Here is a 25,536-nt window from a genome sequence, read left to right as displayed (position 1 = left end):
TTTAATACTTAATTCAACGTTTCAACTTCAGAATAACATTTTATAATTAGAGCATAAAAGTTATCTATTTTTCATTTTTGATCCATAAGGAGAAGAAAAAAATATACACATACATATAATCTCCAACTTTATTTTTAGTTTATCAATATATCTATTTTTAATTTGTAAATATAACCATCATGATTCTTTCTGAGTGATCTACCACATGAATTCAATGTGAGTTCTCCAAGGAACCCTCTTAGGCTACTTCTCTTAAAGTTCCTGCAGCAGCCTGCACTGTGAAGGCTGCAATAGAAATCTGTCTCTTCACTTCTCCCCAGGCCTTGGCAGGGTCCACTTTGCTTTCAATATCAAACAGAGCATCATAAATTCCTGGGAATGATTCCCCTGCATACTTGTTGTGGCTGCTTGGAGCATAGATGATATGCCTATTGATAAAACAGTTTGCTGTTTATTAGTTGTCCAACTGATATATAAGAGAAAAACAAGAGTACTCTACAATTACTGCATTGTATATTCCTTATTTTATGATTTGAATAAACCACGTGTCAACTAAACAAGTTCAATTTTCTCCAAAGCCTATGAAATATGTATTAATTATATTTTGACTTCAAACAGATAGTGGTTCAGAGGTACCTAATAGGTAACAATGATAGCACTAAGAGCTGGGTACCTATTAAGGATCATGCTTAGTATTAAAGAAGGTATTCATAATTTTTTTTTATCTTTAAAAACAAACTCTAGAAATTTGTTATTAGTATTACACAAAAGAGGCAGCTGAGGTCTGAGAGAATGATTAAATGATTTGCCTCAGGCATATTACAAATAAGTGCTGATTTCTTCACCATACTATCCCCGGAGTTAAAGCACTTGTGATCATTGAAGTCCTTGTTGTGACCAGGAATCTTCTGTTGGTTTTTTTTTTTCTTGTTTAAAAAAAAGTCTCTGCCGAGCATGGTAGTTCATGCCTGTAATCCTAGCACTCTGGGAGGCCGAGATGGGAGGATCCTTGAGCTCAGGAGGTTGAGACCAGCCTGAGCAAGAGTGAGACCCGTCTCTACTAAAAACAGAAAAACTTAGCCAGGCGTCATGGCACATGCCTGTAGTCCCAGCTACTTGGGAGGCTGAGGCAGGAGGATCGCTTAAGCTTAGGAGTTTGAGGTTGTTGTGAGCTAGGCTGATACCAAGGCACTCTAGCCTGGGCAACAGAGCGAGACTCTGTCTCAAAAAAAAAAAAAAAGTAGTCACACTAACATTTTAGAATGCTTAGCAGAAAGCATGAAGAATTAGGACAAATAATTTTGTAATGTTCTGCATGACCTCGGCAGAGACTTTTATTGAAGGGGCTAAGCAGTTCATGTAATAGCCCTGGAAGAGGACAAGCTCAAAAGTAAAGAGGTAAAGAAAAAAGGGCTGAAATTATACATAACAAAAAATAAACATGATTTTTATATTTGGTTGATGGGATTGGGAGATTTATATTTTCTGTCATGCCTTTCTAAACCTTCTAAATTTCCTAAAGTAAACATACATTAAAACAAAAATATGCAAGAATCATATGAATACATTATATAAAGAAACAATATTTTATCATTTACTATATATATTTTGAAAGTTTGTATTTTCTTGAGAAATCAACTATGATATTTTTTCACAGTGCAAAAATATAAGAAACAGTGGTATTACAGCAAGGAGTCATATTTTTTCTTACCTATAGAAAGGCCTGTCTGGTAACCCTAAAGGATCAATAAATGCTCGTTCCAGAAACATCAGTTGATCATTGATAATTCTCAATAATATTGGGCTAAAAAAAGAAATGAGTATAGTTATAACTTAATGAAAATGTATGTACCACTCAGCAAAGTAATAATTCAGAACAAAACTAAACTTACTAGTACAGTCACCCCTTGGCATACATAGGCGATTGGTTCCAAGACCACCCCCTCCCCCACACCAAAATTCAAGCATGCTCAAGTCCTCAAGTCCAAGTTCAACAGTGGGCCTTCCAGAATCTGCATATAGGAAAAGTCAACCCTCTCTATGGATGGGTTTTACATCCTGCGAATACTGTATTTTCTATCCACGTTTGCCTGCGGAGAGAGAACCTACCAGTACAGAAGACTGACTATATTTGAAAAAAATCTGAAGATTAGTGGGCCTATGCAGTTCAAACCCCTGCTGTTTAAGGGTCAATTGTATATTTTAAATTCTATAATATGCAAATTAAGAACACTAACATATATATTACCATATTTTAAAATCCTATAAAATACCATTCTGCTTAAGGCTTATGAAACCCAGAAACAGTTGCATGTGCTAATGGAAGAAAATGACAGTAGTTTTTTTTTGTTTGTTTTGTTTTTTTACCAACAGTAGTTTTTATTTCTATTGAAATAATAATTAATTGATAAATCTAGGTATATAAATACAGACAAGACTTTTTTTTACCTTAGATATGCTAACAAGCTATTCATAGAAGTACTATTAATATTGAAATGAGATAATCTACCAATGTTTAGTAAGATGTCTGGCAAATTATAACTATTTACCAAGTAAAGACTAATAATAGTCTCGCTATTATTAGAAATAACCTTCCGTAAACACAAGACTTGATGTTAACTTCATTTTTTCAACAATGTTTGGATGCCTGCTATGTGTCAAACATGCCCTACTCTCACAGAACTCACATTCCAATGGGTGGTGCTGGGATTGTTATCATAAGAATGATTCAATGTAATTGAAAATTCACCAACAAATCTCGAATAGTTCAACCATGAGTTACTGAACTCAATATGCTAATTTTCATAATTTAATTAACTGAGAGATGATCATTACAACAGGTATAATAAATCCTTTTATTCATTCATTTAGTTAGCTCTTATTTTTTATAATTTAGTTTTAATAATATGTATTTGGAGATCAATTCCTAAATACCAATTTCTGTTTTGAATGTTTATATAATTGGTTATTTTTAATCTTCAGAGCAATCCTGTAAGTTGGACAGGGCAATAATAGCCCCATTGTATAGACTAAGCATTGGTAGTGAAATAACTTGCCCAGTTGACAGTAGAAAGTTCTAGAGTGAAATAGGTTGTCAGTACTGTTCTTATTGTTCAATTGCACTGTGTTGACAAAAAGAAAATAGGAATAACTAAAGTCCCAATAATTTGGACTTGAGCAATTTTCAAAATTTATTTATTTAGAATCATAGAATCAGGTTTTGTGACATTAAAAAGGTAAATGAGACAGACTTACCTGTTAGCAGTTCACATAAACAGATGAGACAATTATATGAAAGACAATTCAGTAAGATGCTATGGGTTTCTGAATCAAATTCACAAAACATTGCTATAAATACAAAAATTCATGTGGCTACACACACGTAAATGCACAAACACCCTTCTCTCCCCCTCCCCCACTGCCTCCATTCCTTCCTCCCTCTCTTTCTCTCTCTACTTCTAATCCTGCAGCTAACAACTAAAAACCCTTATACAGAGTGATCCTCATACAGAACAGAGTTCAATTTGAAGTAACTCTGGAATGTCACTCAGCATGCTCACAGCACTGGAGTTAAGTGAACAGAATCTTTTCACTCCTGAAGCATATTGGTCTCCTTAGGAATGACTAGAAAACCATAGGTCTTAAGATTGACTACTATGTGAGTATGAAGATACCGAGGAGTCAATACCCTATATCCTTCGGTTGGGCAAGGGATTGATACAAGAAAGGCAGGATTAAGAATTGTCTCTTTTAGGCCAGGCGTGGTGGCTCACGCCTGTAATCCTAGCACTCTGGGAGGCCAAAGTGGGAGGATCACTCAAGGTCAGGAGTTCGAAACCAGCCTGAGCAAGAGCGAGATTCTTGTCTCTACTAAAAATAGAAAGAAATTAATTGGCCAACTAAAAATATATAGAAAAATTTAGCCAGGCATGGTGGCGCATGCCTGTAGTCCCAACTACTCGGGAGGCTGCAGCAGGAGGATTGCTTGAGCCGAGGAGTTTGAGGTTGCTGTGAGCTAGGATGATGCCATGGCACTCTAGCCTGGGCAACAGAGTGAGATTCTGTCTCAAAAAAAAATAAAAAATGTTTCTCTCGGCCAAGTGTGGTGGCTCATGCCTGTAATTGTAGTATTTTGAGGGGCTGAGGCAGGAGGATTGCTTGAGCTCAGGAGTTTGAGACCAGCCTAAGCGAGACCCTGTCTCTATAAGAAAGTTTTAAAAAGCCGGGCATGGTGGTTTGCACCTGTAGTCCTAGCTACCCTAAAGGCCAAGGCAGGAGGATGGCTTGAGCCCAGGAGTTTGAGGTTGCAATGAGCTATGATGATGCCACTGCACTCTAGCTGGGGCAACAGAGTGAGACTCTGTCTCAAAAAAAAAAAAAAAAAAAAGTAGTCTCTCCCTTAGGTGAGAAATTCTACATCCAGTTTAATTTATTAGCCAGCATTACTTTATTAGTAGTATGTGCAATGCCCTGCTCAGGTGTTTCAGGATTTGTCAACATCATACAGAGATACAAACTATATTTTTTTTTTTGAGACAGAGTCTCGCTTGTTGCCCAGGCTACAGTGAGTGCCGTGGCGTCAGCCTAGCTCACAGCAACCTCAAACTCTTGGGCTCAAGCAATCCTTCTGCCTCAGCCTCCCGAGTAGCTGGGACTACAGGCATGCGCCACCATGCCCGGCTAATTTTATATATATATACATTAGTTGGCCAATTAATTTCTTTCTATTTATAGTAGAGACGGGGTCTTGCTCTTGCTCAGGCTGGTTTCGAACTCCTGACCTCGAGCAATCCGCCCGCCTCAGCCTCCCAGAGTGCTAGGATTACAGGCGTGAGCCACCGCGCCCGGCACAAACTATATTTTTAACTATCATTTAGAGAAGATAAGATAAATACAGAAATACTCAAGGAAGGGAATGCTGAATGTCCTAAGAAAGCCACAATTCAAATCATGAGGCAGTTTGTCTTGAGGGGGAAAACATTTGTTTTTTAAAGATAGAAAATCAACTTCATAGAATATATAGTGTTGATAACTACTTAAAATGTATGTCCCATTGTTAATTTTTTTTCCTAACATAAAACATTTGAAAAGAATTTAAAAGATAAGAAAACAATTCTCCCCTCAGGATAACACAATTATTATACTAATTGGTTTGCTCCCTTTAAGTTTTTCTCTATGTTTGTCAATAAAAATTAATCAAACTATATTTACAATTTTATAACCTTTTTGCTTACAACATATTTTAAGTATCTTATATTGTATTTATGATCAATTTTAATTGTTACAAAATATTCAAATTGGTAGATATCACTTTTTAAAAATAATTTGTCTTAGGTATTAGGTTGTTTTGAATTATTTGCTATTATAATTTTATAAGTCACATGTTTTTCTGAGCAGTCTCTTATTTTCCCAAATTGAGACTTTCCTTAAGAAAAAATCCAAGAAATGAAAATACTATGTCAAAGTATAAGAATACTATGATGACTCTTGAACTTTTGCCAATATATATTTACCTTTTGTAAAAAGGTTAAAATATTTCACAACGCTATCAGAAAAACATGAGAGCATCTGCTTCAATGTACTGACTATAGCAATGGGCACGACAAAGTTTTAAACTGTTATTAGCTTGATATTAAAAATTTTTCATTTGTATTTTTGAATTATGTTTTAGTGAACTGGAATATTTTGCTATGTGTTTCCTTATGGGTGGCATCTTTGATAAAATTTTTTTTTGAGTTATTTGTCTTATCTATTGCTCATAGTTCCAATTTATTCTTTTGGATTTAGGGGATTTTCAAAAATTATTTCCCCATTGCTTCTATTCATATATTTTTTTCTTTTTTTAAAAAAATTTTTTTCTCTTGTTCATTTCTTTTACACCCAACATGGAGAGACCCATTGCTTCTAAACTTGGCATTTCTTTTTCAAGAAATTTCCATTTTTTTTTTTTTAGGAATCTTTGTGATCTACAAGAAATTTCCATTTTTTAATAAATAATTCTTGTACACTATTTGTTTATGTTTGCACACAATGTGAAGTGAAATTCTGAATTTGCTTTTTTATCAGCTGCTAAAAGAGCTTATACAATATTATCATTGAATGATTCTTCCTTTTCCCATTGATTTTTGCTGTGTCCTTCATTAATTACAAATACTTGTTTATATGTCACTAAGCTTATTTCTGGATCATCTATTCTTACCCGTCTATGTATTCTGACCTTAGTTCCCAAGGACATGATACTTAGGTCAGATACTATGCTTAATACACAGATGTTTACCCTCAAAATTCTACTTTTAAAACATTTTCTTCAATATTGTCACATATTTTTCTTCCACCTTAAAATTTTGTTCAAATTACGTTTTTACTTTTGTGATTTTATACAGAATTAATACTAAAAGTATCACATTTCCAAAAATATTATGGCTTCACTATATTTATTATTCTGGATAAATATTAATAGCATTTTACCAGATGGAAGTGGAAATGAGGAACTCTATGCAGAGGTAATACTTTAACAGAATTTGGCTAAAGTATGATGTACATATACTGCAAGAACAAGAGATAAAACTGGAAAAAAAAAAAACATGTAATACTCGGAGGACCTTCAATGTTAAGGGCAGTATATTGTAACTAATCAGTTAGTTGGCTATGGGAAGCACTTCTGAGCAGCTCAGTTCCCACTCAGAATGTCAGAAATAGGTCTTTGAGAGACAGGGGGGTTAGAGTGGAGAGACAGAAAACAGCAAACATCTTTCCTTATTTCAGCAACAACAATGTCAATTAGTATTTTCTTTCAATTATATCTATTATATACATAACATATATACAGAACATACTTGCTTTTGTCAAAGTCTTGGAGTTGCTTGCTGAACTTAGAAGCAATTTCTGTAAAATTCTTCACTGCAGAAAAAAGTGAATCTGAAAAAGAAATTGAGATCATCAAAAGCTTTAAGAACATAATTCTAATGACATTGTTCTATAGTTCAAGAAAACGGAACAATATAGAAAATCATCTTACTTTGTGTTTTACAGATATTTATATTTTGTATAAGATGTGACCATTTATGAAATGGAAAATGCATTTTTAAACATAAAAAGAATATTAGATCATTTAGAATAGTAATAAATAAGTGACCTAAACTAGGTGATTACATTTTAGGGATGAATAAAAACATACAGATGATGAATTTTAAAAGAGGAAGGTAACATACCAAATGATACATTGTATGTTTTCATTTCCTGTGGATGTTTCATTGAAATATTGTAGATTTTGTCAGCATACTTTCTTAAAACTACAGCATAATCTTGACAATCAAAAGGGAGCACTACAGAATTGGCTAGTTCAAACACCATCCCTCCTCGAACCTGGGCCACAGTGAGGTGATATTTAAATGTTGGATCATAAAATTTTTCCACCAACTCATATGTTTCATAGACACTGTGATACAGTGGATAGCTGCTGAATTTATTCGTTTCCTACAAAACATAAAATATATATCTGGTAAGACAGCTTATGATAAAATGGATAGCACAATATTTACTACTAATATTAGCAAGAATTCTTGCTCAATGATAAAGGAAAGTATTTAAGCACTTCGATAAGCTACTTACTTAAAGCTAATATTATAATATTTAAGCACACTTCAGGTTGGTACCAATTAAAATATATGTGTATATTATATAAATAATATTATTAGAAAATTCTTTTGAAAACATCTAGCAGGCTTGCCTTTGAGAATATAAGAGATGTGGAAATGTGTTTAGGAATCAGAAAGAAAAATCAAACACAATCAATGTTATATTTGAGTAAAAATAATTTAAGAAGATAGGGAATTGTTAGAGGCAAGTAAATAAGCATTACATAATATTATACAGGGGAGTACACTAAATTGTTTAATCACTAAAATTCCATGGATAAATGATTCTCTGACAAGCAGTGTAACCGGCTCCATGAACCCCTATATGTATTTTTATATTTCCCTTAACTATTTGACTCTTTTTTTTTTTTTTTTTTTTGAGACAGAGTCTCACTTTGTTGCCTAGGCTAGAGTGAGTGCCATGGCGTCAGCCTAGCTCACAGCAACCTCAAACTCCTGGCTCAAGCAATCCTTCTGCCTCAGCCTCCCAAGTAGCTGGGACTACAGGCATGTGCCACCATGCCCGGCTAATTTTTTCTATATGTATTAGTTGGCCAATTAATTTCTTTCTATTTATAGTAGAGACGGGGTCTCGCTCTTGCTCAGGCTGGTTTCGAACTCCTGACCTCGAGCAATCCACCCGCCTCGGCCTCCCAGAGAGCTAGGATTACAGGCGTGAGCCACCGCGCCCGGCCTCTATTTGACTCTTTGAGTTGAGTCAAAATGATGGACTTGAACTCCTGACCTCAAGTGATCCTCCCACCTCAGCCTCCCAAAGTGTTGGGATTATAGGTGTGAGCCACCACACCTGGCTTAAAATGATGAATTTTCTACAAGACAAAATGAAAGACTTAAATGTAAGCCATGAAACCATAAAAATTCTAGAAATAAACAGGAAAAATTATTATAGACATCAGTCAAGGCAAAGAATTTATAATTAAGATTCCAAAAGCAAATATAGCAACAATAAAAATAAACAAAGGAGACTTGATTAAATTAAAAAGCTCTGCAAAGCTGAGGAAATAATCAACAGAGTAAGCAGACAACCTACAGAAGGGGAGAAAATATTTGCAAACTATACATATGATAAAGGGCTAATATTCAGAATCTACAAAGATATCAAACAAATCAGCAAGATAAAAACAAACCACCCTATTAAAAAGTGGGCAAAAGACATGAGCAGAAGTTTTTCAAAAGAAGATAGACAAATGGCCAACAAACATAAAAAAATGCTCAATATCACTAATTATCAGGGAAATGCAAATTAAAAACACAATGAGATATCACCATAACCCTGTCAGAATTGCTGTTACTAAAAAGTCAAGACACGGTAGATGCTGTCGTGGATGCAGAGAGAAAGGAATGCTTATATACTGTTGATGGGACTACAAATTAGTACAACCTCTATGGAAAACATTATGGAGATTCCTCAAAGAAATAAATATAGACTTACCATTTGATCCAGCTATCCCACTATTGGGTATGTACCCAAAGGAAAAGAGGTCATTTTATCAAGAAGACACCTGCCCTCGCATGTTTATCATAGCACAATTCACAATTGCAAAGATGTGGAATCAACAAAAGTGCCCATCAGTTCATGAGAGGATTAGGAAAATGTGACATATATTTAACATGAAATACTACTCAGCCATAAAAAAGAAAGGAATAATGTCTGTTGCAGCAACATGGATGGAACTGGAGACCATTATCCTAAGTGAAGTATCTCAGGAATGGAAAAACAAACACCACATGTACTCTCTAATAATTGGGAGCTAATCAATGGGTACGCATGGGCACAAAGATATTTAAGGATCATTGGAAATCAAGAATGGGGAGGAGGAGGGGGGTAAAAAATCTACCTATTGGGTACAATGAACACGATTGAGTGATAGGCATGCTAAAAGCCCTGACTTAAGCATTATAAAAGGCACCCATGTAACAGAAACATTTGTACTCTCTTAATATTTTGAAATTAAAAAAATAAGGAAAAATTAGAATGATACAGACAAAATAATGAGAAGCCACAAATATTTCAAAATTATATGAAGTTATCACAATATGTAGCCTCAGACTGTTATTTCTACCTGCTCTTTAATAATAAATGGACATAATTTGGAGGGGAAAGAAAGAGTTGAGATTCTAAAGGCCCCAGGACAGACTTCCTGACACCAAGATCCACCACCCCCCACAACCTGCTCCCAATTCAGGTAGCCCCTTGTGAGATACACCACGGCCCAACCCAAGGTATGTGACCCCTCTTTTAAAAGCTCCTACTATCCCTTGGTCAGATAGACAGATTTGAGGCAGCTTCTCTTGTTCTCCTGACAAGACATCTGTCGTATTAAAGATTCCTTTGTTCCTTGGCAATCCTCATTTTCTCAATAATTGGATTTTTGTGAAATGAGCAACTAGACCTAGACCAAGACCCCCTTGCGGTTTTGACAACAGCAGCGTGCTGAAGAGTGGAGAGTGAGCATGAGGGGTTCAGTATCGGACACTAAATCTCACTAGAGAGAGAAAAAGGATGCTCAGGACAGGCATAAGGAAAATGAAGAGCACACGTAAAAGGCAAACAGGAAGGATTTTTCAAAGTGTGAACTGCTGATTTATGACTTTTGAGCATTTCTTAAGATGCTTATTTTTTTGTTGCTGATGTAAAAGAACACTTTATATAGTGGTGTGTTGAAGAGACTAGGATCCTGGAATTAGCCTGCCAGGGTTTGAAACTAGGCTTCAGGACTTATTACCAAAAACTATGAGTGGTAACTTGACCTTTGCTATACTTTTCTCGCAAGTGAATTGTAGATAATAATACTATCCACCCTCATCACTACCCACATATAACCCTGTAAGGGAAAAAAGCAAGTTACTGAGCACACAAAGAAACACTGAGCTGTGCTAGCTTGGAGTGCTCAACAAAATTGTTACAAAACAGATTAAGCGCAAATGCCAGGCACAAGAGATGTGCATCAGCACTTTCTGGAGGCAGAAGCAACTGGTGTAAACCGGCCCTGACTGCTTTAGAACTGCTTTAGCTGATCAATAATACCCTTTAGTTAATTGTAGTACTAAAATTTCCACCTTGTGGAGAATTATAATTTCATTAACATAACATAGATTATATGATGGCTCATGATAATCGTACTGGGCATGCATGCTTGATTTGTTTCAGTGAGATCACGTGATGATACAGTGCAAGAGCTGTCATCACTCCCTGGGAAGGGTTCTAAGGTGACACCACCGTTAGGTAGTATGGACTCCATTCTCTGAAGAACTTCTGCTGCTGTCCAAGAGTGAGTGCCAGCAGGATCCCTGGGTCGACTAGGAATAAGTACCTCTCTAAGTAACCTCTAATAAACTCATCTAACTCACCAAGCTGGACTTGTCTGAGTCATTCTTTGGTCCTGTGCTCCATCTCAGTTGGAGAGGGGAAGTGTCGTTTTTCTATACTGTCCCAGGATTTTCCCAAAACACTCAGCTTAATTTCCTACCCCAATAGCAGAAGATTAAAGATTGTCTATCTGGGAAGAACAAGCCCCAAAGAAGAGACCTATAGATAATTTAATGTTAGCTGTAAATCCCCAGCTGTCTTTGCTGTATTTGGAGTTGAACCCAATCTCTTTCCTCTATTGCAATAGTTTTTAATAGTCTTCTTTACCATTTTAACAAGTGTCAAGTGTTTTTAACAACATGAAACTGAAAAATGAAGAAGTAGCAGCATAAGCATATTGTTTACGAACATGGAGGTAGGTATCAGAAGACACCAATTTTAAAAAGCTGAAAGAGTTTTCATCTGATGAACAGAGATCAGAGGTGGAATGAGCATGAAAATGGGATAAGAAACCATTGCTTTTAATTATAATCTTTTCTAGGACTACTTGAGATTTTATAAACTATGTATTTATGTTATTTTGATGGAAATGAAAACTAAAAAAAAATCAACAATGAAAGAAAAGGAATCATGACTTTTTTTGTTTTCACAGTGTATTTTGCCATATATTTAATGATTTGTTATCTGTTTAATGATTAGATATATAATAAGAGATAAAAATCCAAATATTTGCAGGACTTGATACTGATTAATTTTTAATGATAATGGGGAGAGTAGGGTCAAGACAATTCTTACATTTCTAACTTAAACAACTAAGTGAATACACTGCCACCAAATAAAATAGCAAATATGTTTAAGGGAGTACATGGAAGTTCAAGTTTGCAGACCTGAGCACTGATATCAGCTGACACTTGAATACAGGGCTCAGGATAATAGATTCAGGAACTATCCCAAGTGGTGGTAGCACCATCAACCACAGAGATTTCTCCCTTCTTATCTCAAATTCCTCTATTCCTCTAATGCTTGAGTCATTTTTTTGGACTCAGAATTATTTGGTTAGTTAAAATATATTAATAAATAATCTTGAAATGTTTATTGAGATATACTTACCCAATTTTTAGTATATCGTGCTCTGCCTGAAGCAATTCCAAGTCTTTGGAAGAACACCTCAAAATCATTACCTGATCCCAATTTGCTAATCCTTTTAGAGGTAAAATAACAGAATTATGTGAGAGTAATTTCTTCATCAAATGCACATTAAAGAGCAATGAAACTAAACTCCATTCTTACTATTATAAATACATTTTTTAAATGGAAAGCCTTAGACATGCAGCAAAAAAAAAAAAAAATGAAAGGACTATTAATTCTAACCACAAAAAATCTACTTATTTGAGACTATTTGGTATAGGGGTGACTATTTTATAAGTCACATTTTAAAAAAGATTTCTGAAGTTGGAAAACAGTTTCTTTAAATTACTTCATCCTACTTATATTTATTTGTGACATGATACGATGAAAAGAAGCAACAATTTTCCAGGTAATTCAGACATAAATCCTGCCTCTAAGAATTTAAATTACACATGCTGTTGGCATCTATAATCTCTGACTATCGAGATATTTATTCTTCTTCCTTTTCTTGTGAAGATATAACCAATGTTGAAGGGATGCTTACATTTTTATTAGAGTAAACAAAATATGCGTTAAGTCTACAATCGGAAAAAAGAATAATGGCAGGGTGAAGATAGGACAGAAATATGAGGGGAATTACTTTTCACCATTATCTCCATTACAGGTTGAGTATCTTTAATCTAAAAAGCTCCCAAACTCAAAAGTGTTTGAACACCAACATGATGCTCAAAGGAAATGCTCATTGATGCATTTCAAATTTCAGATTTTCAGATTAGGGAGGCTCAACCAGTAAGTATAATGCAAATATTGCAAAATCTGAAAAAAAATCTGAAATCTGAAACCCTCCTGGCCCCATGCATTTCAGAGAAAGGATATTCAAGCTGTATATCATTTTCTTCAATGTGCCATGTGTATATATTACTTATTCTAAAGATAATCATCTTTTGATGATCTACAGATTTAACTTCAAAACACACAGTAATATTTTATTTGTGAAGCTAAGCAATGCTTTTCCTTTATCAGATTTTAGAGTATTTTGAAATTAATGTTTTAAATTAATGACTGAAAGAAAATACCCTTTTATTTTCAAAATAATCCCACACTCAGTTCAGTGGAAAGTTTTGGTTTTGTTTGTTTGTTTACCTGGGCATGCCACTCAACTCAGGAGAAGGACTTTTTTCACTCCAGCTCTGATAAAGAGATTTGTCTTCAAAGCCTTCATCGGGGCTTTGCAGCTACACAAATTGAAAGGAAAAAAAAAAAAAGAATACTTATAAATTAGTTGTATTAAAAACAAAATGTTCATTAATCAGGAAGTGAATAGCTAAACTATGATTCAGCAACACAGGGATGCAATCCATACATTAGCAGTTATTAAGAATTACAATAATGAGTTTATGGCAATATGGAAAAATGCTCATGTTGTTATGTTTAGGCACAACTACATTATAAAAGTAAATGCATGAAGTGCATAGAAAAATAAAGAGGCTACACCAAATTAGGACCAAGCCTTTGTCTTTATATGAATGGTCATATTGTATGATTTTTTTTGGTCTATGTTTCTGAGTTGAAGGAGACTACTCTGAAAACTATGTATTTCTCCTCCTCTTAGAAATAAAATAAAAAGAAGCAAGCTGGTTAAGGTACAGCATTCATTTTAACATGGCTTCTTGTCAGTAAAGTTGCCAAAGTCATTAAATAATACATAATAAAAATGTAATTATTAATATTTAACTGACAATTTACTGTAATTGTGTTAAGCACTGAAAAATATTTTGCAGATAAGAAAACTAAGAGAGTAAAATATGATCTATTATTGAATTCTAGACTAAGAGTATTAGATATTGTGCCAAAATTTTTAGCAAACTAAATTAATTAACATCCCATAATTATTTAAATGTCAATGAAAAATATATGGTATAGGATGTTTTTACTTTATATTTAATAAAATTCATATGTAGTATTTCCCAACAAATTCAATTCAAAAAGTTTACAGAGTACCTATATTGTTTAAGACTTTTTGTAGATGCCAGGGATACAGAGAACAATAAGACACACAGCATACTCTCTACTAGTGGGAATTATAAACAAAAATATGGAATTAAATGTGGTGGGTGCTATAACAGATATATGTTCAGAGGTCTTTGGGAACACAAATTAAATTTGTATAAACATGAGGAGAGTCAGAAGTTATGTCAACTTAATTTGTAAAATACAAATAAAGCAAAATTATGAATACTGGCAATTTTCTGCAATACCATGTTTCAGATATTTAAATTTTATATGTTGGATGGTAATTGATAAAATTGCAAGCAAATAATGAACCTCTTTAACTAGATCACTTGATATTTTCAAATTTTTTTTATATTCCTATAGGGGGAGTTAATGTATATAATGAAATTCCATGCTTTTGAACCAAAGCTTAATGGCATTTAGATTTTATTTATAATCCCTATCTGAAGGAAAATAATTGTGTTTTTCTTGATAATTACATTTTAACTGGTAATTCTATTATTAATAAATGAACAGCGTTTTGGGTTTTTTGTTTTCTTTTCTTTCCAGTTCAGTTCAGGTCAGTTCTAGACAATTAGCAGTACCAAAAATCTACTGTGCAAAAACTCCTTCACTCTCACTAACTTTGGACCATGACCAGTGAATTTTTGAAACAAGAGAATTAAAGTAAAGAGCTGCCTGTCAATCCTATAGGAATTCAGGCACCACCTCTCAGCCAGATTCAGTATCTCCTTTGGGAGAATTAACAGCCAGGCCCAGTGGGACTAGAGGTTAGAGACTGAGGCAAAAAGTTGGGAAAGGAGCTACGGGGTCTCCTTAGGTCTGGTGGAGGGTAAACAGGTGGCAAGGAAGTTGCGAATGGCAGAGAGCGGGAACTGAATTGTACGTAGGAACCAAATTGCAGATGGGAACTGTTTCCTGGTGGGAACATACATAGTAAAAAGCTCCTAGTAACCTTTAACTGACATAGAGCTCATTACCATCTGATTAGCAAAACATGGATGGAGCTTCGCCTCCTGGAGAATTCTGGGGAAGAGGCATGTGCAGAAGGGGAAACTGTTACATAACCAACCTGTTTTGTAACATCAACTTGTCAATCACCCCCAAAGGCAGGAAATGACAGCCAATCTTGCCAGGAGAAAGGCAAGACAAACTAGTGGGCTTATAAAATGCACCTGTGCTTAGACTAGTGGAAACCCTTTCCACTCTCTCTAGAATATTTTCACTGTGTGTAGCTTCCTTCTTTACTTCCATTCTTCCTTTAATGTAATAACCTGTTTGTATAAAATTGCTCTGTGTTTGCAATCACTCCGTTATTAGGTCAGCTCGGTACCAGTATGCATTCTTGACACTGGGAACCAGGGGACCAGGGAACATCCACACAGACGGATGAACCTCACAGTCTCACTTAGCCTCTGCCCCAAACTGGTTTGCCCCTGAAAATCAGCCATTGGTAGTTTTCTGCATACTCTTTCTCAGTTAGAACCTTTAACTCGTTTTGTGTCCTGGATTAGTTGGTATCACTGCATTAGGGTCTATAAATGAGTTTTAAAATTAAGGAGTTAAACCATAGGACCAAGTCTTGGTTCAGTGACTGGATAAGTTGTATAACTTTGGTGGCTGGTGTTCTTTGAGCTCAGTTTCCTCATTTTCAAAATGGAGATGGACATAATGTCACCCAGAAGATGCCTCACATAAGTGTAGGGAAAAAAGAGGTAATAAGTGTTTTAAACAGTTCATTAAATGTGATGTTCTAAGGAGTGAATATCTGTTATATGAAATAAAGACGACGCGTTGTAAAACAACACCAATGTTTCACATAATAATAGCACCTCAAGAAAACATATTTGTAGAATTTAGATTTTCTTAAATTATATGTAATTATTTTTACCTCTTTTGTTAGGTTGTATACCAAGCTGTACATAAGTGGTGTACAGTCAACTCTCAGAGTGTAGTTTCCTGAAAGATAAGGAAAGGACAGATTGTTTTATATTTTGCTTCTTTCTCATATTGTTTTATTCAAAGACTCCTTAGCTAGAATGATCCTTTTAAAATTTAAATTCATAAATGGTGGCCTTAATAATAACCTATCAAACAGAGGAAAATTTAAAAAAAAAAAAGTCAATAAGAGAAATAAAACTCACAACACAACTACCCTTCGTTTAAGTACACGTGTGGCCTAACTTGTCATATCTAAGACTTCATTTTCTCAGCCTTGAAGAGCCCTAAACAGACAGTAGAGGTATGAGCTATCTACTCCAGATATCTGCCTCAACTCTCCCCAGAGTTCAAAGACTCAGATAAGCTGGTTTCACAGAGAAAGGGTAAAAGGAAAAAAAGAAAGAAAGAAAAAGCAAAAACTGCTGTTCTACAGCTGCTTTTATCAGTCTGGTGAAAAAGAAGAACAAAATTCATTTCTACCCTTAAAAGCACCAAGCAACTTTCCTTGCTGCCTAATATTTCTTTCCTACTTCTCTGTGTCATGGCCTCCGTCCCTCTCTCTCCCCCTCTTTCTCGGGAAAATAAATACACTTTTTACTTCTGTATATCCTATTGACTGTCTGAGAAATCTTTCTCTAACCCACGCTGTGAGTTCCTCATGAGGTCCCCACCCTAACAATTCAATTCGAATTTGCCAACAGCTCCCCATCTAACTTTGTAAAACCTGGCATCCTTACGATGCATGGAACACAGTGCCAATATAGAAAACAATCCCAGGTCACCTCTCCAAATCTTCATCTCCTGCTTTGCCCAAGAATACACCCTCAGGGTCTTTGCACACACTGTTCCATCAGCCTGAAATAGTATTCTGCATAGTATCTGTATGACCTCCTCTGGTCTAATACCATGCCTTCTGAGAAGTTTCACCTGACCACTCTACCTACACCAGCACTCTCCCACCACCATGCCAGCCACTCCCTTTCTGTCTTAACCTTGACTCATTTTCCTCCATATTACTCATCTACCTAAACTATTAAGTACTTGTCTTTTTATCCCCTTCCCCCAATAGACTGTAAGTCCCATGGGAACAGGTGTTCTCTTTTATTTGCTGCCGAATCCCCAGTGCTTAGAACAGCCTTAGTATTTAGCATCCAGACAATAAATATTTGTTGTAAAAATGAATTTGCGAGCCAGGTGCTCTTCAGTTAGTGCTGAATGGAGCCCCCGTTTCTCAGGAGTTCAGCGGCTGGTAGGCGTGAGAGTGGAGTGAAGCAGTCAGAAGAGGTGTTCTTGGCAACACTTAGGAGGGGGCTCGGGGAGGGGCACTCAAGGCAACTTCACCAAGGATTGGGGAGATTCTTGAACTGAGTTTTCTAGAACTAAAGGGAGACAGCTGGGCTGAAAAAAAATGGCATTGGCAGCGAAGGGCACAGCCTGTACAAACGCCCAGGAATGTAAAAAAGCACACAGTACACTCAGAGGATGGCATAGTTTTTATCCCAAAGCTTAAGATCTGTCTGGGGACAGCAAAAATTGAGGCTTTAAAAATAATGACACCAGAATAATGACAGCAGAATTATTTATAGAACTTGAAAAGTTAATTTAGAAATTCTAAGATTCACCTGGAAGAATAAATATGCACAAATAACCAATGCAATTTTTATTTATTTATTTATTTTTTTGAGACAGAGTTTCACTCTATTGTCTGGGCTACGGTGCCATGGCAACAGCCTAGCTCACAGCAACCTCAAACTTCTGGGCTCAGACAATCGTCCTGTCTCAGCCTCCCAAGTAGCCAGGACTACAGGCATTCACCACCATGCCTGACTAATTTTTTCTATATATATTTTTAGCTGGTGAATTAATTTCTTTGTATTTTTAGTAGAGACGGGGGTCTCCCTCTTGCTCAGGCTGATTTTGAACTCCTGACCTTGAGCAATCCGCCCACCTTGGCCTCCCAGAGTGCTAGGATTACAGGCGTGAGCCACCACGCCTGGCCCCAATGCAATTTTTAAAACAGAAGAAGTGCTTACAAGAATGTAAATTGGAAAAGGAGGGTGATTTAGTAGCATTTATTACAATTTAAATGCCCATCTCCCAGGACCAAATAATTACATTTGTAGCTCTCTAACCTCCCCTCATTTCATACAGAAAAGGCAGACAAATAAAGGGCTATTTACTGCAACAAACTGAAACAATCTGACCATCAAAGAATTGATACATAAATTGTCCTATTGAATACATAGAAGTTTTTTGCTGTTGTTGTTGATGTTTTTTGTTTTGTTTTGTTTTTAGAGACAGGGTCTCACTATGCCGTGCTCAGGCTGGCCTCAAGCTCCTGGGCTTACAAGATTCTCCTGCCTCAGCCTCCCGAGTAGCTGAGACTACAGGTGTGCATCACTGCGCTCAGCTGTTTTTGTTTTTTTAAGTGAAGTAGATCGATGTGTACTAACATGGAAAGTCTCCCATAATATGTTGCTAAATGAAAAAGGTAAGCTGTAGAACAAGTTAGCTATAATATTATACCAAAAACCTATATAAGGTAGTGAGAGGCAAACTTTTATTTTTCTAACCATTATACTCTATTGAGTCCAAGGTCAACCCATCACCAGCTTACATAGCCTTGAGAAAGTTACTTAACTCCTCAGAGTCTGTTTCCTTTTCTATACAACAGAGATGATAAAAGTACTTACCTCCCAGGGTTATCGGATAATTTTTTTTTAATGAAAAACCCTGGCCAGGTGTGGTGGCTCACGCCTGTAATCCTAGCACTCTGGGAGGCTGAGGCAGGAGGATCATTTGAGCTAAGGGGTTCGACACAGCCTGAGCAAGAGCAAGACCCTGTCTCTACTAAAAAAATAGAAAGAAATTAGTGGACAACTAAAAACATGGAAAAAATTAGCCAGGCATGGTGGCCCATGCCTGTAGTTCCAGCTACTCGGGAGGCTGAAGCAGGAAGATGGCTTGAGCTCAGGAGTTTGAGGTTGCTGTGAGCCAGGCTGATGCCACAGTACTCTAGCCCAGGCAACAGAGTGAGACTTTGTCTGAAAAAAAAAAAAAGAAAAAGAAAAAGAAAAACCTTAAACAGCACCTGCTACACTGTTGGTGCCTTGTGTGAGCTAAATTCTACAAATGAATGTCAACATGATGGAAACACCCCAAACTGAGGACAATAGTACCTTTGGAGAGGGGATTAAGTTTGAGAGTAGTTTGTGTGGGGAGTTTTGCTTTATTGATCAATTGTGCATTTTAACCTAAGAAATTCAAGAATATATAATTTACTGTATAATTTGAGAAATGTACAATTAATAATATTTTAAATAAAACAAAGTGAGATAAATGATGTCCTAATCATATAATACCTTATGTGTCCTTTATTCTTGACTTTGAAAATTATGGGGACACAATGGAGCATTTCAAGCCAGGGAATGACATAATCAGGAAAACCCAATTATTTTTTTAAAAATACATGAAAAATCTAATCTTAAAAAACTAGCAATAAAGAGAATATTATTCTACATTTAAATAATATATGTTTGGAGTATTTATCCTGAGTACGTTTCATCTGATTAAGTGTTTTAAATAAGAATAACAGTTTTGAACATTTACTTTGTACAAGAGAGTTTTGCAAATATTAACTCCACTTGCCCTTCCCAGAGCATTTGGGATGGGTACTCTCAGTAACTCTAGAGGTGAGAAAACCAAGACACAGAAAGTAAGCAACAACCCGAGGTCATACAACAGGAAGTGGCAGGGCTAGGAATAAATCCAGGCAGTATGATATCAAAGGCCAGGCCCTTAGCCACTAACCTAAGAGAAGGAGGAAAGGATAACTGAAATCCACGGTGTAAACTAACTTTGGGACAATGCAGCTCAGGACAGAGAAGAAAATGTAAATGCCAACTAACTCAAGGTACCATGTCCCAATTGTTGACATGGCAAATTGACTAATACACTAAAGAAAATATTCTAAGTCCACCCTTCATTAATTTATTCCTTCACTTTTTTGCATCCAGGCCACAAATTATTTATCTAATAAGATATTAGGAATCTAGGAATGAACGTGCAAAAAGATACTGTCTTTTCCTTGCTAAATAGCGCAGTCTATTGAGATAGGCAGTTTGTGAAACAAAAAATTATTTAATAGTGTCAGTGATGAATGCTATGAAGATATGGCTTCTCTGAAAAAGAAACATTTCAGATGAAGCTATAAGAGTAAGAATTAAACAGGTGGAGAAGTACTGAAGAGCAATCTGAGTACAGAGAACAGCAGTTGCGATGGCTGGGATGTTGCACATGGCCGTGGAATAGAAAGATTACTGGGGCTGGAGTGTAGCGACAGTGGGCTGTTTAATTTTCATGGAAATCAACCTGGGATGTCCTCTGGCTTGACACTTTGCTTATTAAAAGCACATCCACTCTTCAAGGCCTACCTCATCAAATGCTTATCCCATTTCTTAAGCTTTTCCTGAAGTTGCTATTATTCTCTCCTCTGAACTCCCAGAGAAGTTTGATTGTATCCCTCTTATAGTACCTGTACATATAATCTAAGACTGATTTATTTTACCATCTATACTGAGCCATAAACTCCCGAGCATAAGACCATTCCTTACTAGCCTCTGACTCTTCTCAATCCCCAGAAAAGTACATTGCACACAGAGGCGCTCAGCAAATATTAGTTGAATTGATGGAAACACTTAAAAACACGAACACTTAATTTTGAAAGAGAAAATATTGAAAATCAGTTTTTTTCAAAATTTGTATGCATGACATTATGATGAAACTTGGGGTTAAATTGAAATAATACTTTTTTCTACCCCATTCTAAATCATAGAAATGTTTAGGTCATGACATATTAATTCAACAGTTATTTCCTAAATTCCTGCCATATATAAGATAATCTGCCAGATGAAGCTAATCAAAGAATGCTGCTTTCCTGAGTCAGTGCAAAGCAAAAACAACCACAACGACAAAAAACTAGTCTCTCAGCTAGGGCTCACATATTGCTGCAAACAGCCTGACAAAACAGCACCAGATTCCCTAACCCACATGTTAATGGACCATCTTCCTTGCTGATGCATAATTTATGAACTAAACTGCTGCTTCTAGTATAATTGCATGTCTTTTTATGAGACAAGTATTTCACCTTCTATAGAAGAATCAGCATTAATATAGGCCACACCACGCTCTTGAAGGAGTCTCGAATTCTCCTATAATCAAAAAAGAAAGAAAACAATTAACATATAGTGAGAACCTCCCTCCCCACAAAAGGTACATCTACATTTATTGTATGTAGATTTTTAAATTAAGCTGGCTCCTGTTGAGCACAAATTTGACATAAAAGATTCTGAAAGGAGAGTTGGTTTGAAAGAATTTCAATAGAAGTTATTGGTAAGAAACAACAAGCAAAACTTTTTAACACATTGACTGCCACACTAGAAAAAAGAAATTTTGCCTTGAGGCCACAGTGTTTTATTATGAAAATAGAATAAAAATTAGAAAACCAAGTGATCCTTTGTAATTTAATGAAAAACTTGTTATTTTTTTATTGTTTTCTCTGCATCAGTTACATGCAACTTGAAAAACAGTTCACATGGCTCCCAAGATAAAGAGAAGTGTGAGTTACACATGCTTCATGAAGCTCTGGGCTCAAAACTAGCATGAGCTAAATATAATTCACATAGCAGTTAATGTCTTAAAAACCAACATTTAAGATGAAAAGTCCACATACTTAGGGTAAATGGCAAATGAGTTTAATTTCTTTTTCTTTCTTTCTTTTTCCTTTTCTTTTTTTTTTTGTGAGACAGAGTCTCACTCTGTTTCCAGGGCTAGAGTGCTGTGGCGTCAGGATAGCTCACAGCAACCTCAAACTCCTGAGTAGCTGGGACTACAGGCATGCGCCACAATGCCTGGCTAATTTTTTCCATATATTTTTAGTTGGCCAATTAATTTCTTTCTATTTTTAGTAGAGATGGGGGGGGGTCTCACTCTTGTTCAGGCTGGTTTTGAACTCCTGACCTTGAGTGAATCACCCACAGAGCCTCCCAGAATGCTAGGATTATAGCCGTGAGCTACCTCTCCTGGCCTGGATTGTTTTTTGATTACTACAGTTTTCCTATATTTTCTAAACTGAAGAAAGGAGATTTTTCCTTTATTATATTAAGTGAATGACTCAAAATATAAAAGACCTTGTGTATGTTCATGAAAAAAATCTGTTATCCAAAGTGATTGACTTATTTTCTGAATCCCCAAAATTCTGAGTAAGAACTTAATCTCTCCTATTATATTTTTTTCACTAAGAAATACTTAATCACAGGCCCAGTGCTGTGGCTCACGCCTGTAATCCTAGCACTCTGGGAGGCCGAGGCGGCCGGATTGCTCAAGGTCAGGAGTTCAAAACCAGCCTGAGCAAGAGCGAGACCCGTCTCTACTATAATTATAAAGAAATTAATTGGCCAACTAATGTATATAGAAAAAATGAGCTGGGCATGGTGGCGCATGCCTGTAATCCCAGTTACTCGGGAGGCTGAGGCACCAGAATTGCTTGAGCCCAGGAGTTGGAGGTTGCTGTGAGCTAGGCTGACGCCAGGGCACTCACTCTAGCCTGGGCAACAAAGTGAGACGCTGTCTCAAAAAAAAAAAAAAGAAATAATCACTCTTACTGAATCAAACTGAGTCTAATGATACTTTGGTTCTCAAGTGTAAGAAATACACTGAGGCTTTGCATGTGTAAATCAGCTTGTAACAGTGTTTCTCAAACTTTAGCATTCATCAAAATCTCCTGAAAGATTTGTTAAAACCACTGATTCCAGTCCCTATGCACATACATTTTTATTCATTAGGTATTGGCTGTGGCTGAATAATTTACGTTTATAACAAGTTCCAGGTGATACTGATGCTGCTGGAACTGGAAGCAAATTTTTCCATATATTTTTAGTTGGCCAATTAATTTCTTTCTATTTTTAGTAGAGACAGGGGTCTCACTCTTGCTCAAGGCTAGTTTCAAACTCCTGACCTTGAGCCATCCTCCTGCCTCCGCCTCCCAGAGTGCTAGGATTACAGGCGTGAGCCACCACACCAGGCCCTGAGTTAATTTCTTAACCATACTGCAGTTTATCCTTCAAAAATGTCTCTTAGCAAACATGAATGACTTTTCAGTGAAAATATTTCCATGGACATCTCATTATTTAAGCAAAGAATCTTGCCTCATTCACAGGGAATGAGCTATTCAAATTTAGGGGTTGAAATACATGAAGTTAATCATAATTCCATACACCCCACATGAAATCAAGTTCTCCTGTAGGATGGCTCCATCTATTGGTCAATATTGATAATTGCATATTTTAAAGAACAAAAAAGGTTTATCAGTGGGTTTTTTTGAGATATCAATGTGGGTTTTGAGGCTCCAAAACATGTAATTCCCTAAGCATTCTGACTGTAAGGCAGAAAATGGAAAAAAAATGAAACTCTAAGTGAATAAAATAACTTGAAAGAAACAAATCACACCCTCAAAATATTTAGGCTCTTTCAGACACCAGCATAATTCTTTCTTGTAAAAGCTTCAAGTAGGTCTACTGTAGCACTATTTTTTATCCAAAGAAAATTGAAGCTTATGAGGTTTCACATAATACCTGGAGAATAACAGAGCCACAGAAATATTTATAGCATGACTAGAAGTTCATGGAATAAATATTAACTTTTTATATATTAATTTACAGCTAATGTTTCTATTACACAAAGCCAATAATAAACGTAGGTAAAATCACTTCTCAAGGAGCCTAGAAAATATTATGTGTTTCTCCCTTACTTGCAGCATGATTTAATATAGAGTAGGTCATTATGATATAAGGAAGATAAATGTGAAAAGTATACTTTACTGTACAAGCTCAAGGGGTATTCAAATGTGGTTAGCTTTAGGAGCTTAATAGAAACCATAATACAATCATGATAGAAATCGCAGGCCAGGAGCAGTGGCTTATGCCTGTAATCCCAACACTTGGAAAGCTAAGGATTGCTTGAGGCCAGGAGTTCAAGGTTGCAGTGAGCTATGATCACACCACTGCACTCAAGCCTAAGTAACACAGTGATACCTTGTCTCTTAAGAAAACATGTTTTGATGTTTAGTTTCTAGTATATCTACTCATTTATTACCATATTTACGGGGAAATTAAAGATTCATTTTTACAATTGATAGTAAGTAGTTCTAAAAAGTTCAAACGAAAATTTAGTTCTTTAGCAACAAAAGAGATTGTCATGGTTGATTTTTAAACAAGAATAGGTTGCTTCAGATTGTTTGGAAAAACACTTTGAATATTTTCTCATTGTATTTACCTCTTATTTTTACATGTTTGGAAATTAAGTCTTAACTGCTTTATTATAAAAAATCATATTGTAGCAAATTATCAACTGACCTCTGCCCACTCAGTGGAACCAAGAAGACCAAATTCTTCTGCATCCCAGCTTGCAAACAAAATTGTTCTTCTAGGCCTCCATCCTAAAATATATGTGTATACGTGAATACTAGAAAAATTTATAATATATCCAAGACATTATCAAGCTCAAATGGGAAAAGAAAAAAAAAAACACAACTTTATCGGTTCTTTAGGAAGAGTAAGTTGTGGTGAGAATCTTTACTTATATAATTTCCTTTTGGAAGATTTTAAAGCTGTTTTGCCAATACAACATAGCACAGTTTTATATAAAAGGGGGAAAATGTAGACACAGTAAAAATCCAACAATGTCATAAATATTCTAACAGGTTTATAAGGATTGCCTATGCATAGGAAGTCATTGGTGGTCTGCAGCTGCTCAGAATGAAAGAACTTGCTAGATGCAGTCGGTGTTCTGAATGCAAATACAACTAAAAGAAAATTCTTCAGAATTCTTTCTTGTTGTTCTGACATTAAATGAACAATTGTTCAATGTCAGCTGCTTGTATGATTTCACTCCTTTCTCTGCCAGAAGTAGCCCACAGGGGCTCGGTTAGAATTAGCAATGTCTGCTGTTACTGCTCTAATCTACAGAATTCAGTAGGGAGGTCACATGGCCTGAAGGTTATAAACACTGACCTTGGAGTTAAAGAAAGGTTCTTACTTGAAAACTTGGTTCTCTCACTTACTAGCAGTGACTGAAGGAAAATTATTCGAACTTACTAAGCTTCCATTTCTCCATCTGTATGCCAGAAATAACAAGAGTAAAATGAAGATACCACTTGACCATAGGGAAGAGTGAATGAAATGTTTATAAAGCTTGTAGTAAGTGCTCCAAAAATTGTAAGCTGTCATTATTTTGGTAAACATTTTATGTGCTCTAAAGTATCCTACAGCTGTTGAATTCAATATTTTATTTTTGCCAAGTTTGTGAATAGTGTTATTCAAATTTCCTATTCATTATTATTCCCCATCATCCCACTTTTTTGGGCATACTCTGTAGTTGCCACAGTGATGCTTTATATTTACCACAGGAATTTTCTTGCTAAATCATAAA

The 25,536-nt window shown here is 35.9% G+C and overlaps 1 protein-coding gene across 1 annotated transcript in view; it reads right to left on the bottom strand.

The window, feature by feature from the left end:
- The window catches only part of FOLH1 (folate hydrolase 1), a 64,210-nt gene continuing 38,674 nt past the window's right edge, over positions 1-25,536 (bottom strand). Inside the window, exons 11-19 of the mRNA XM_076002416.1 lie at positions 24,462-24,544; positions 21,197-21,260; positions 16,001-16,068; positions 13,240-13,331; positions 12,079-12,169; positions 7,212-7,476; positions 6,837-6,918; positions 1,712-1,804; positions 1-428 (exon numbers count right to left, since the gene is read on the bottom strand). Coding sequence (XP_075858531.1) covers positions 239-428; positions 1,712-1,804; positions 6,837-6,918; positions 7,212-7,476; positions 12,079-12,169; positions 13,240-13,331; positions 16,001-16,068; positions 21,197-21,260; positions 24,462-24,544 — 1,028 coding nt within the window. The 3' untranslated portion in view covers positions 1-238. The remainder of the gene's footprint in view (positions 429-1,711; positions 1,805-6,836; positions 6,919-7,211; positions 7,477-12,078; positions 12,170-13,239; positions 13,332-16,000; positions 16,069-21,196; positions 21,261-24,461; positions 24,545-25,536) is intronic.

The sequence above is a fragment of the Microcebus murinus genome, chromosome 4 (genome assembly GCF_040939455.1).
Source record: "Microcebus murinus isolate Inina chromosome 4, M.murinus_Inina_mat1.0, whole genome shotgun sequence".
NCBI classification, from domain to species: domain Eukaryota; kingdom Metazoa; phylum Chordata; class Mammalia; order Primates; family Cheirogaleidae; genus Microcebus; species Microcebus murinus.
The sequence above is the reverse complement of the archived record's forward strand: the minus strand, read 5'-3'. Positions and strand labels throughout refer to the sequence as shown.